This window comes from Patiria miniata, unplaced genomic scaffold (assembly GCF_015706575.1).
Source record: "Patiria miniata isolate m_02_andy unplaced genomic scaffold, ASM1570657v1 HiC_scaffold_25, whole genome shotgun sequence".
NCBI classification, from domain to species: Eukaryota; Metazoa; Echinodermata; class Asteroidea; order Valvatida; family Asterinidae; genus Patiria; species Patiria miniata.
The window spans coordinates 3,046,357-3,060,990 of NW_024037064.1; the positions used below are offsets into that span (position 1 = coordinate 3,046,357).

Here is a 14,634-nt window from a genome sequence, read left to right on the forward strand (position 1 = left end):
TAGCCGTACTGATATTTTTACTGATCGATATTTGCAATGCCTAGTAAAAAAGCACAGCGAATAATTTACAACTGATGAAAACATTGTCGCTGCGTTTATCAGTATATCATGTAATTATGATAAAAGTAAATAGGCCTATCTACCATATCGCTTAGCATTTGAAAGTATAAACCATACTGTTCAAGATAATCAATTTTTATTGTATAGCATGTTCCTGAAAATTGGGAATTTTTTTAGTTGAAAAATGGTAATATAAACATGAAAAATCCTGATTTCCTATGGAGGTCAACACGTTTTCTGGCCGTTTTCCGGGGTTCGGTCACTTAATCGAACAGTTTTGTTTATCGCACCAAGCCATATCGCAGGGCAGAATAACTGTACGAAATGCTCTTTCCAACAATAAAAGAATATTTTTAATTAGAGGAGGGCGAAGGAGGGTTTTTTCCTAATCCAATCACAGCACTCATCTCTTTCCAGAGAACATTTGTGGTAATTTAAGTAGGATTGTACCATACACGAAAGGGATCTAAAATACAGTCTTTCAATTTATTGTTGTTTTCAACAGGGATAAACCCATTCCAGAGTTTTTTTTTACGTTTCTGTACATCTCTAACCAATGTATTAATAATATTGTACAGGAAAGCAGTGAGTGTCAAAATACTTGACAAATATACTTGACAAAATACAATGGACGCATCCATGCATGACCCTTCGTACTTGTGGCACATGTCGCGCTATAGCTAGACCTAGCTATGAGCTATGATTATGCGCTGCCTTTTGTCAAACTGACCTGGCTTCTCACTGAATAAAGATCAAATAGTATGCAGAAGTCTGCTGACAGTTTTTATTGCCCTCCACGCTGCTTTTTTTCCGCCACTGCAGGCTCCACGCTGGGCGTACGCACTGGCTGGCGTGAACATCTTTCTCTTCCAAACCTGTGACTCCGTAGACGGGCGGCAGTGTTTGAGGCACAAGACAAAGCTGAATTGGCATCTGCAGCTTGCTGAACTATTCGACCATGCTTGCGACTCGATCACCAAAGGTAATTATAAAGGGCTGTTTCCTTAAGTTCCCTGCATACTTTTGTCATCACTCCAACGGCAGATCCGTGGGGGAGGGGGGGGGGGGGCGCCACAGGCAAAAGTGCTCTCTCAAGTGAAAAACAACTTTCTTCGGTCATTGCTGGGTTGACGAGCACCCTCTCTGCACCCCCTGGATCAGTGACTGCACTCAATCTTGCAAGTCTTGATTCTCTGTTTCTGGCTTTTGGTCTGTTATGTGTTGACTGTGATACCCTATCCACCCCACCCCTCTCTCTGAAGTTTTAACTTGCGACGGTCTCCCATACTAATCCCTGCCCCCAATAACTTTGGATCATTCGAAATACGCAGTGGATGGACCGGGAAACCAGTCTAGGTCTCCCCCAGCTCTCCCTTTCTGACCGTTGACGAAGGGGTACTTGTGCACAGAGCCCATACCAGCCATCGTGTACTTGTTCTACATTACCCCGAGGACAGACACACAAAGGAGAACAACATATAATTTTAGTCCTCGGGAGTTGGGTCTTTTATTCAAAACGGTCCTCTGTAGTAAGTTTGTGTGCTCAGTCTATGGGAGAGTGTTAAATTACAGGGACAAGGGAAACACAAAGCATTTTCCTCGGAAGTATAACAAAACAAGAAGTATGTACTTTTTTATTTGCAGTGTGTGTCACCATTGAGTTTGGTATCTGCATGAAGATAGGCGGTCGGCCGGATCTCTTTGTACCGTTTATGCTGACGGCAATGTTCATGTTTTTTCACGGCACACTGGCAGACCTACATCTCTGGATTGGTGCGATTTACCACGTAAGTTTCCCAGTTACCATTCCGAAGGAATCAATATACGATTTTGCCCGGTAAAGGCCTTTACCGACATATTTCATAAACACTGTATACTCAGTGGCATTTCAGTTCGTCACCACCTAAAGGGCCCATGAAATGTAATTTTGTTTAATGCAATCCCAGAAAATGCACCTTTGTGTCCCTTTAATCTTATTTTCAATTTTCAATTTACCGTGTTTCAAGGGTATTTTGGCGCCATTTTGGTTTATATGCTATTGCGAATTTCCATGTTCATAATCAAAAGTGCGATGTCATATCAGTGTTGCAATTAGTTTATGCACGAAAGTTGCCAACATTTGAATATTTCGCTGAATACTTTCTTTTCATTAGTGATTCGTTGCTGTGTCTGTTCATGGCAGAAAGCTAATGAGCAAACTTTTCTCACAAATGTTTTGAATGAGCATTATTTTGGTTCACTATTTCAATAGAAACACACCTGATATGAACAGTGTCTCCCTGAAATGACATCACGACAACATTGCTCTCAGTTTTCCGGAAAAGCTTGGAAATTTTAAACATTGAAAGAAGTGCACTTTTCAACAAAATTAACCAAAAAGTAATATCACTTAGTTTTCATACGCTTAAAAAGAATTAGAAAGTAGCACAAACTATGTCCCTAAGAAATATTCACTTCATGAGCCCTTTAAGCCCAAGTAAATTGCGTTCAGGTGACTGGAGCTATATTCACACGTGCTCTGCGCTCCAAGCGCATGCGCAAAAACGGTGTGGGCCTGCTGTTTTGTTTTTCACTTGTTTTTCTCCGATTTTTGTTTCTGAAAGGTTCTACAAGGCGTTTTCCTGTAAAAAGTTATTATGACATACATGTACAGTCGTGTGTAGAGCGACGTATTTATAGAGTGCCGTAGCCTCGTGGTCTGGAGCATTGAACTTGTGGTCTGCGGGTAATTCTGCAGGTTGTGGGTTCGAGTCCAGCCTGGGGTTATGGTGCTTGTGCCCTTTGGCAAGGCACTTTGTCACTCATTGCTTTTTCCCACCCAGGAGTAAATGGGTACCTTTGAAGCACCATCTCTACCCTCACAATAAAAGTGTGACTGATTTTTAGTTGCTTTTTGTGCCGAAATGGCAGCATCGAGCAGTGTATACTCCCCATGGAGCTGAGATTGTCTTTGGAATGTTTCATTGGCCCAATGAGCAGGGTAATAATGATGTAGCGCCTTGAGCACCAGTCCTGGTGGAAACGTGCACTTTATAAATATCCACTATTATTATTATTATTATTATTAATTAAATCTGGATGGAGAGACAAAGCGAAGACAACCTTGTGGTGCCACACAGGGAAAAGTTACTCTAACATCCTTTATGAAGACTTTGCAGTGATTTTTACCGACCAGATTATCAATCGGCATTGCGAAATGACTCCCGCTCACCAGCACAACATTGTCAGTCCGGGGTTTTCCTCCCGCCTCTAAAAATAATTCTTCATTGTCTTCTTTGTTCAGATAACCTCAAGCTTCCGAGCTACAGCATCCCTACACTTTTGAGGAATCCTTGCTCTCCCCCATAAACCGACAGAATTACATATTTATTACAGAATTACAGAATTGTGTTTGGTTCATTTGGTTTCGTTTCTGACAGGTTTGATGTACTTGAGGCTCAGCAGGCTCTGTGCTTTGGCTATCTGGCTACAGCCGTCATGGGCCCACATATCTGGGCCAAAAGGTTTCATAACAATTATCAGCCCAAAATGAACAAATATCATCGTTCAGCATGCTAAAAATTGTTTGTGCTTTTAAACCGCTGTTGGCATCTGTATTAGATCGCTGGTGTAAACAGTTTCATGCCATAAAATGTTTTATATGCCACTGGTCCTATACATGAGACTTGTAGGTTTGCATGATGGACGTGAACAAAGTATGGAAGGTTTACGGTAACACCATGTGAGTTTTATCTCTTTTGAGTTGTGTGGTTCTGAGAAGAACCAGCTGTTTTTAAATCGATGTTCGTCGTCAGGAGACACTGATGACGAACAGAGCACACCATCATCCGTAAGTGCTTCTAGCAGCTTTCCGAGATAGGGCCTGTAAACTCGGAAACAATACGGTACTTCTAGTGGTACACTCTTATCTTGTTAATCCCTTTGTCAACAAACTGGCCCCTGTTATCAGATACTGCTGCTAATCCCCTGTACTTGTCAATATCAGCTGTGTGACAGCACATGTGGCTTGATTACACTAAGTGTTAGGAGTATAAAGCCACTGTTTGGACAAAGGATTAAGATAGATCAGAGGTCTGGCCAGTTTACACTAAGATTGACTGTTTTCTCTCAGAAGTTTCTAGTGGCGGTTACTCGCAAAGCTGTTCGAAGTGTCAGTTGAAAACAACTGGTTCTCAGAGCCACAGAACTCAAAACAGATAAAATTTCACATGGGTGTTACCGCAGACCTTCCATATTTTGGTCCTGTAAAGATCTCAACAGATTGCAACTGTGGAATTAAGGGAGATACTAACAAACTCCAAGTGGACTTTTGCTATAAGTCCTCTATTGCGTGATTGTGCATCAAAAGCTAGCTATCTGATGATAAAAAAGACTACTGTTTTTGAAGTAGATGAACCTGGATTGCAGACACCATTTGTGTTTGTATGTAACCTTATATGGTCACAAAAGTTCATGGATGATGTACTGTCGTTTTCATTAGAAAACAAATCGCCAAATAAAAAAAACACCAACAATCGCTGGAGGTCATTAATACACTTCTGACATTGGAAAAAAGGTGATACTTATAAACTTCGAATGGACATTTGTACAAGTCCTTGATTGCCTGATTGCGCATGTAATATAAACTGCCTATTGACAAATCTAACAACCACAAGTAGAGGGCAATTATGAGGTACTTTAACACTACCGCACATATCACATGCGCAGACTTTACGCTCATTCAACCAATGGCCCATAGACAAATTTTGAAATGACGTCCCCATGTCCACACCTCACTCTGATAATAAAGCACACTTGTAAGCAACGCTTGATGTCATTACATATTTTATGACGTCATCATTGAATTGCATTTGGTCAGTGCCTTCGCACCGAATACGTACGTAGTAATTTTCACTTGCTGCGCTGCCACTCAATGATGATGTAACAATCAAGACGCAGTCGCTGTGACGTCATGAAAAATTCGGTCAAAAAAGGAGGAGTGATCATGAAATTGACAATTGATTTTTGAATTATGGACTGAAGGCGTGCACATTACGCATGTCTTTGACATAGTGCACTTTGTCCAATTGGTCCAGTGACGTAATACGCACATCCTCTTAGAAGTTAAAAGAAAAGAGTGCGTGTTATAATATGTGCGTGAGCACAAACATACATACACATTTTCTAAAAGCGCTCGCCAGTTAAGTCTATGAAGCAAGGAAAATGAAGTTCATTTGATGTTGACTTTCGTTATTTTTCTTTATCTTCCTAAGGCATTTGCGTTGGAGTGGAGGGAGCTGATAATAATTGCAACAGCGATGTCGAGCATTTTAAAGTTTTTCAACCAAGCTGCCTTTGTTTGGGGACGGGGCCACCGTGTCACAATTGCTGTAAGTGATTTCGAAAATTCATTTGGGTTCCAAACAAAAAATGTTTTGTTGTAGGCCTTCTTGAAACACACCTTGTGAAGTGGCTACCAGAAAAATAAAAGTCGTCCATCACTATTCTACTGTGCTCCTCTTACCCATAAAGCATCACTACATATGCATTATTCCCCGGAGAGCGCTTACCATTCGCTAAGATTTATTTCCCACAGTACCTTGTGGCCCGCCAGCCATTATACTTCCTCTTTTCTCAGAGAGTGCTTTCTTGAGCTCTTGAGTTTGCTCATATTTGCTGATCATGTAACCTCTTTCTCCTGCCATCCCTTTGACATAAGTTCATGATTTCATTTTGCTATTCAAAGTACCATCTCTTTTGTATCATGTGTAAGTGCTCAGTCTAGCAGCTTTCTGAGTAAGGGCCTGCAAACTACGAAAGAATACAGTACATGTACTTCTAGTGGTACACTCTTATCTTGTTAATCCCTTTGTCAACAAACTGGCCCCTGTTATCAGATACTGCTGCTAATCCCCTGCACTTGTCAATATCAGCTGTGTGACAGCACATGTGGCTTTATTAAACTAAGTGTTAGGGATGATAAAGCCACCGTTTGGACAAAGGATTAAGATAGATTGAGAGGGCTGGCCAGTTTACAGTTTGATTCCCAACGGGTCTTGCGAATCGCACATGCTCCCACATACCTCTACAGCTTTTAAACTTTTTTTTACACCAGAAATGTGCGGACTCATGACGTTTCACTACTGAGATAACATGATCCTCCACCATACTACTGTCAGCCTTTGGCAAAATAGTATTATCCCATCCACCAATTATAAGGTGGATCAGAGGCAATGCTGCTTGGAGCTCATCATCTTAATGACAGACGCTCAGGCTTCTTTGATGCCATTAATCTGACTAGACAATTCTAGGGTTCCTGCTCTAGTGGTACTCGGTTGTGCCAAAACACATCTTTGAACTCTCCATGTTCAGTTTGTTTGAGTGGGTCTTCTCACGATGTTATCACTTTTTACTGCCATTGAAATGTCTGTATGATGGAATGCATCGATAATAGGAGTCAAATTCGGTTTCTTGCATCTCCATTGTCCTGGTTATGCCACTGTACAAAGGACTCCTCTTTTTATGAGGAAACTGTGTAAAGATATTGATTGACTAGATGACGTCTCACTTATTTTGAGCTGACTTATTTGAAAATCTCGGAATTTGTTTTTGTTTCAGGGCACTAGTTTGTTTGGACCATCACTGCATATCGCCACAGCCTTTCTGCTTACAATTGTCACCAAGGTCATGACCAATCTGTATGAGCGTCAACCCTGTGTCTTCCTGATCATCTTTGGACTGATTGAGGCCAAGATGTCCAACCAGTTCATGGTAAGTATGTTGTTGCTTTTGGTGAGGGAAATTAGCCCTTTGAAAAGACAATCGGGAAAATTTGAAACTGAGCAGTAGTGGTGTGTCACATCAAGGGGTTACATGTACATCATTACATCAAAGGGTGGAAAACAAGCTCAATTGTATGGCTACTTTACCATTTAAAGGGAAGATACAACATTTGCAAACATCAAAAAACAAAATGACCAAATTATCGCGAAATACCTACTGGATTGTTAGAGAATGATAGTCCAAAGCATCCTGTAAAATCGTAGCTCTTGATGTGTTACAATTCTCCAAAGTCTAAAATTGCTCCGTTTCATCTTAAGTTGGGCCAGGGAGCCAGACTACAAGAACATGATTGGTTTTCTTGGTTTTTCAAGCATCTACAAGCCCAAAAGTGAAACAAGTCAGTTTAACAATATTTTCTATAACAAACTAATCCTTCAAATCCATTTAAGTCGAAAAATTGCAGCAAAAGCAAATGTTGTACTTTCCCTTGAAATAATTGGAACAGCACAGTTGGTTATGGGTGTCGCCAGGAATTTTAGACTTTCCCATACATTTGTACACATTTTTTAAAGTTTCCCCCTATTTTTTTGTTTTGCTTTTCTGTGGGGAAATTGGAAGGGGAGGGGCAGCGCAAGTGCCCTTCCTCCCACATCGTCCCCTGGTATCTGCTATCATCTTAATAAGCATATACATGTATGCACACTGTGTAATTGCAGACTGCCTACATGTACAAGTCCAAGGTGAAGCTTCTTGATAGCACACTTCTCGGTCCGCTGATTCTGTGTGTAAACATCTACTGAATGAACCTATCCAGGGATACGCTCTGCTCTGGATAGTCATGGTAAGTCTAAATCATTGATCTCTATATAAAGACTGGATAGCGGATAAAGAGCCGCACAATGAATGAATTTGACGCCATATTGGTGAGACCGGTGAGATCGGCTGGTGATCTACAAAGGACAAGTTTTGTAACATCGCGGTTCACTTGATTTTTATTATGACCACCACCACTGACCACGGTTTACAATTTTTCTAACGTTGTGGTTTCCTTTTTTTAATGCCGCAGTTCCTTTTTTTGCGTTTTGGAAATAATGATCACTGCGGAAATGTGTCCTTTTTAAAACATCACAATACGTTTACGTGACCAAAATGGGCGTCAACTCTTGATACAGCGCGCGTTGTATATACGCGTGGAACGTTCGTATTATACGCGGCCATCTTCGTGAGACCGGGGGCGAATTGGTCAATTTGCAAAGTCTACTGTGTGAATGGTGTATGGATATCTGCTATCCAGTCTTTATATAGAGATCAGTGGTCTTAATACTTCTCAACTTAAAGCTATAGTCCATCATTTGTAATTTGTGCATTTTGTTCGCTTGAAGCAACAAAAGAGTTCAAAATCTAATGAAGGATACTGAACAACTAACCTGATGAAGTTTCAGCTAAGTTTCAGCTGTACATTCCGAGAAAAAACAGCATTCTAAGATCTCAATTTCAAATCAAAAGTTAGTGAATCATGTTTTGAATTGTTTTGAATTGCAGCTATACGCGACGTAGCGCACTGATCCGACGAATTATAACAACCGCGTGCGCGTGTGCGTCGTTCCAATACTTATGCGCGCTGCGCTGAATAACAAACGAACTACTAATTTAAATTTTCCTACGGTGCTTCTTAAGAATCACCGTTGGAAATGCATTCTTTCGTTGATTACTTCAAAATGACAACTTCCCAGAAAGAATAATTTCACAGGGAGTTTAGTTCCCTCACTATCTTTCAACCAAGTTTGTTTTTCAATAATAATTACGCCAGTTACTTTTCGGATGGCTGCAAATGATGGACTAAAGCTTTAAAGGTCGACAAAGGTTGACTTCCAGTAAGTCTTAGACTTCATGTGTATTCGTTGTTAATGAATTAGCATAACTAAACACACCTCCGATATGGCTGCTGAATGCAGTGGATCTATTTAGCACTTATACTATGGTTCTGTGCGCAGGTGTACTGCGCAGCGGATTGGCTGTTGTACTTTAGACGTGTCAGTCTGGGGATGTGCCGCCTGTTGCAAGTCACATGCTTTGGATCGTACAAATTTGAAGATTAATAAATCAATTAGGTAAGTAATAATATACAGGGTGAGTCAAAGAAAGAAAAGAAAAGAAGGAAAACCAAGTGGCGCCCCCTATATTTTTTGAAGAAGTTTTACATGTAGCGCGTTCAAGATCTAGGATGTGAAAGCCCAATTAACCTAACGTCGTAAGGGCTCTTGGGGGTCAAGGACCAAATACTACAAATGTGTTGTGAACACTTGAATGGAAAGAAATGCATACGACAGGTTACTACTCAGTAGTATTTTGTAGCTTAGGTCAATAGGGTTAATGCTTTCTTTTTAAAACGATCATTCAAATCACTGATGTACTTTTCCAGTTATGGACTTCTAAACACAAACACGGTTTTATAATTTTGTCCACAGATCAAAATAAAGGCACGTGACATTTTAGCAAATCAAAAAAGCTCGCGTATCAAAAAAAAACCCACATCAGAACTATCTCATAACCATGAGAACTGGCACTTAACCTTTATTTAAACACCTCTACTTCCACTGTTAAAACAACATGCTTTATAATGTCAAGAGTGTATACTCTAGCCTTGCCTTCTACTTGGCTGCCTGAGACTTATTGGTTTATTCTGATATCCTTTTCATGATGGGACATGGTTTCATTTTATATCACGTATTCAATGAAATGTGAATCGTGAAAAAAATTCTTAAAATTGTGTCCAAAATTCCATAGCTGGAAAAGAACATGAGTGATTTGAATGATGTTTTCACTAAAAGAAGGCTTATTAATTGGGCCTTCACATTCTAGATATGGAAAGCGTTACATGCAAAATTATGCTTAAAATAGGGGCGCCATTTGGGTTTCCTTCTTTTTGAGTCACTCTGTATGTGGACTCAAAGTATGGCCCCACTAGAAAAAATAGAGGGATTCCCTTACAAAAATGTCCCATGGCAACTTCCATAGGGTATTGTGACTTGGGATTTTTCCCATGGATTCCCAAGGAGAAAATTGACAACATGCAATTCATGGTGTACATTCCCATGGGTTTTCCATGGTGCCTTAATGCCTTTTCGCCATGGTGGTGTCCCATGTTTCCCATGGTGATTCATCCCAAAAGAATTCCACTTTGTTCCCATCGATATTTCCAAAGCAATTTTCTTACAAGATTTTTACGTTTATATTTTTATGTAAAATAATTTATGCTGTGCACCCCATAGGCCTTATGGGGATTGTCCCATTAACCCTATACAGAGTGTCTTGATCACTCCATGGCCAATGCCTACAATGTACATATTGCGCCTATACCACTTTTCAAGTTCTACCATATTATCACCATTTTCCTTATTTATATTTTTCATAAATGATTCCAATCATTACAACTGAATCAAAATTATTATCCATAGTTCTTGTTCTCATTTCCACAAAAAACACTGTAGGTTTCATTTGCCTTCACTTACGAGCAGAGCATTTAAACAAATTGCAATTAGAACACTCATAATTCTTACACAATGTGCCATGGTGTTCCCATGGTGTTTATCCCCATGGTGTTTATCCCAATGGTGTTTATCCCCATGGTGTTCCATTTGTGTCCATCAAATCCGCAAAATGTTCTTATGGTGGCCATGGTGTTCCTATGAGTTTCCCATGGTTAGCATAAAAAAGGGATTTCTTGATAACCCATGGAAACCCATAGAATCCCCATGGTATCGTAAGGGTCTTCCATTGCTTTATTTGCTACACCCCAATTGCTCTTTCAACACTCGTACAGGCAAATCGGACAAAAGTGTGCCCATTGGGAGTGCAAGTTGGTGTAATTGTGTTCCCATGATATTCAGAATGGTCCCATGGTGTTCCCATGGTGTTTATTATATCCCCATGGTGTTCCCATGCTGTCTTTTTTTTTTATCCCCATCGTGTCCCCATGGTGTCAATAAAATCCCCAAGGTGTTCCCATATCAGTGGTATCCATAAAATCCTTTTGGTGTCCCTGTGGTGTCTATAAAATCCCATGGTGTTCCCATGGTGTCCATACAATCACCATGGTGTCCCCAAATTGTACATAACATCCTCATGCTCGGTAGGCGCGGTGTTGCTAGGGACCAGTAAACTGGCCTAGTGTTTTGTGTGTCTTATAAGTTTTGCGACACTAGAGAAAGAAACTGACATGTAATGGCCTGAGCTCGGTAGCCGCGGTGTCCCTAGGGACCAGCATATCAAATTCGGTTGAGAATGATGACTGAACTTACAGTGAGGTCTAACCAAAATGGATCACACATGCATTAATACACGCGCGATATTTGCCTGCAATCGGGGACCCCCTATTGTCCCTCTTTAGTTTGTACTCTTTAGGAAGACCTCCCATATGTTTTATACATGATTCTAAATTGGGGACCCGTCGGGAATTGGGGACCCTATTGTCCTCTTTTGTTCATCGTCCCCTATTGAATGCAGAAACAAACTCACGGTTACATATGCACATCCAGCTGTGTAATAACACCGGCAATCGTGGACCCCCATTGTCCCTAATCCTCATTCCTTTGTTTGTACTAGCAACAGCTCTCAATGGTTTTGTACACGATTTTCAATCGTGGACGTTCGGTCAATCGTGGACGTATTGTTTGTGCCCAATCCTGTTGTCCTAGGTCCACGATTGCCGGTGTTTACATACTCATGGACACACAGAAGGAATGTGCGATTGCAATATCCCCGTCTGGCTTGAAAGCCAGCGGGATAAAAACAAAATTATCAGTTCGAATAGAAAACAAATTTCAGAAGAGTTGGAGGTCCTGCTATCTTCAAAACCATACATCCTATGACTTCGATACGTTGATGACCACACTTTCTCTTCTTTATCAAAGGTATTACTGAACAGCAACAAACAAGTTGGAAGCAAAAATGTTTGGAAGTGGCGGCGAGAGAGATGCTCTTTAGGAGAGCAAACACTGTGGCATTCTTAAACAGCAAGGCAACCCTTATTTTATTGGGTTTCAAAACTTTTTTCGAATCTATGTTGTTTTTCATGTAACAGGTGATGGGATTATATTTTTGTAGTATGGATAAAAGCCTACTCGAAACATCAAGAACCACATGATCGCACATTGCCAAAAGTATTAGTGCCATTTATTGAATAAAACAAAGTTGCAGTAGTGTATTTGCCACATGGTCCATCGAAAATATTGGTTGAATAGCACCAGATTGTTGTGGCGTTGTTTGATATAAATGTGGAGGTGTGGGAACAATTCGTAACATTACATTCATATATTTGCCAATTGGTGTTTCGAAAGTATTTTTGAAAAGCACCCGTGTATCCGTCATGTGCAGGTATGGGGAACAATTCGTAACATTACATTCATGTAATTTTTTTTAGTAACACGTACTACTGTATGTGGTTTCGTAATATATAGATGTGCAGGTATGGGGAGCGATTTGTGTTGCTTCATCATGTGTAAATTTGCCGATTGGTCTACCACAAGAGTGGTTTCATTTGATATAGATGTGCAGGTATGGGGAGCAATTCGTAATATTACATCAGTTGTATTTGCCAATTGGTCGACCAAAAGTGTTTTTTGAATAGCACCAGACTATTGTGATTTCGTTTGTGCACGCAGGTATAAGGAGCAGCTCGTTACATTGGGCGAGTGCGGGAATGGTTTGTGCACCACGAAGTGACGTATCGTGGATAGTTGCCAAACCAAAAAGTGACGTGATGTATGCAAACAACCCAAAGACGACCCGTGATGCGGCAAAACTATCGTATTCGTCACTTCGTGCACCAAACGATACAAATTAATTTATTTGCACTGTAGGTAAGATTTAAGGCTGTTGTACTTAAGTTGAAAGGCACAAGGTATAGATATTTTGCATTGAAGCCATTTGAGGTGAGTGTTTTCGTCCAAACAAGCGCGGATCCAGACGGGGGCACACCCGGCCCGTGCCCCCCCCCCCCTTTTCGCAACTGTTTTTTTTTTTTTTTTTTTTTACGAGTCGTCTTAGGGCTGGCGGGCATTAAATACATTCCTTTGAGAACATGGCTGTCTTTTTCGTTTTTGAGGAGTCATTATGGCGGGCGGACGGGCGGTCATCAAATCAATCGCTTTGAACATAACTATCATACATAATTATAAACAAAAATATACAATGTATAAGTTTTGAAGGTAGCCTGTCAATCATTGTCTCAAAATTTATTTCAAAGCAAGAATGTATTTTTATAAGACACTTTTATTTCCCGGCTGGAATTGGGGGCACATTTAATACAGCACTTGCATTTAATGTTTCATGTCAAAATATATTCCAAAATATATTCTAGAGTAGAACATGTACCGGTACACGAAATAATGTAGGCCATGTGGGTTTTTTTAATAAATGAAGAATAAAATCGTCATCCCCTTTTTTATTTTCCCGACCTCAGAGAGAGATTTACGTCTGGTTCTCTAAATATTTTTTTTAAAAGCAAAATGATGAAAAAAAACCTAGCCCGTTAAAGTTTGCACTCTAAGTTAATTCTTTTGTAGATTCCAGGGGAAATTTAATACGAATTATGCTCGGTTTTTCTTATTCTTAAATGAATATATCAGGATTAACAACATCCCTCAAATAATAGCGTCAAAATATATTCCAAAATATATTCTAGAGTAAAACATTTTCACAAAATAATGTAGGCCATGCGTTTAATTTTTTAAATACACGAAGAATTAATCGTCATCCCTTTTATATTGTCCCGGTCTCAGATAGAGAGAGACATCAAATAAATAGGGGTTATTTTAATACGATTTAGTATGTCTTGTTCTCTCGATTTATTTTTAAAGTAAAACGATTTCAAACACCCTAGCCCATTAAGTTCTGAACTCTCAGTTAATTCTTTTGTGGATACCAGGGGAAATTTTAATACGAATTATGCTTAGTTTTTCCTAATTTTAAAAGGAATACGAATAAGATCATCAACAGCCCTTTGACTTCAAACTTAATTTCAAAATGTATTCCGAAATAATTATATTCTAGAGTAACATTTACAAGAATAATGTAGGCCATGCAGTTTTATTTTTTAAATAAGCGAAGAATAAAATCGTACTACGAAAAAAAGGCATCGGGAGCCCTACATTTAATGAATTATTTGGACTTGGAATATCATCCCCCAATCGTTTATTTATGTGCATGTAGGCCTACACAACACGGAGGTGAAATTTCACGTTCAATTCAGTTTCCCACATTTTTCGCATAAAGTTTTCCCCCTGTCTCTGAGAAAAAAATGCCCAAATAAAATGTCAGCTCCGAAAAGCCTTTCCAGAGAATGATTGATAGCCGCATTGTTCAAATTGATACAATGCCACTTTTGTTCGTTACAAAGCATATACATTTGGGCTCAGCTGTAGGCCACCGAACTTTAAGGCCTTTGAGAACTTGCCGTCAGTAATTGGAAGATTCTTAGATGATAAACAGTGATGATAGTATCTCAGCCAATGAAATGAGCCGGTTCCCGGCAAATAAATATGCCATTGGTTGCTTTCATCACGGACCGTCTGCTTTCATGAATATGACTTCCTTCCACGCGCAACTGGAGTGATTAGCTATCTGAGCCACAGGTGCATGGCTGCATGCCCGTCACATTCCAACCTGGTTGCTCGGAAATACTGTTGCTAGGAGGCTCCCCTGTGATGCCTGGGACTGCCGGTTGCGTAGCCAGAAATCTTTTATGTGACTATTTTGAAACCTTGTATGTGAAAGCGGCAGCTCAGGAATGCTGCCGCTTTCGGGAAATTT

At 40.1% G+C, this 14,634-nt stretch overlaps 1 protein-coding gene across 2 annotated transcripts; it reads left to right on the top strand.

Moving 5' to 3' along the window:
* The first annotated feature begins 787 nt into the window (after positions 1-787).
* LOC119733143 (choline/ethanolaminephosphotransferase 1-like) lies at positions 788-12,045 on the top strand. Of its 2 annotated transcripts, XR_005271671.1 has the most exons (7): positions 788-1,042; positions 1,705-1,847; positions 5,313-5,429; positions 6,658-6,810; positions 7,539-7,663; positions 8,817-8,933; positions 11,736-12,045. XR_005271671.1 is itself a non-coding variant. In XM_038206716.1 (6 exons), the coding sequence occupies exons 2-5, from the start codon at positions 1,734-1,736 to the stop codon at positions 7,620-7,622; spliced, it is 468 nt and encodes a 155-aa protein (XP_038062644.1). In that variant the 5' UTR covers positions 788-1,042; positions 1,705-1,733; the 3' UTR covers positions 7,623-7,663; positions 11,736-12,045. The 2 variants fall into 2 exon arrangements, 1 of the variants encoding a protein (XP_038062644.1); XM_038206716.1 differs by lacking the exon at positions 8,817-8,933.
* Positions 12,046-14,634: the final 2,589 nt, after the last annotated feature.

Coding starts and splice junctions, on each gene's coding strand:
- LOC119733143 (XM_038206716.1), top strand. CDS start 1,734: ATGAAGATAGGCGGTCGGCCGGATCTCTTTGTACCGTTTATGCTGACG. Junction 1,848..5,312: donor GGATTGGTGCGATTTACCAC/GTAAGTTTCCCA, acceptor TATCTTCCTAAG/GCATTTGCGTTGGAGTGGAG. Junction 5,430..6,657: donor GCCACCGTGTCACAATTGCT/GTAAGTGATTTC, acceptor TTTTTGTTTCAG/GGCACTAGTTTGTTTGGACC.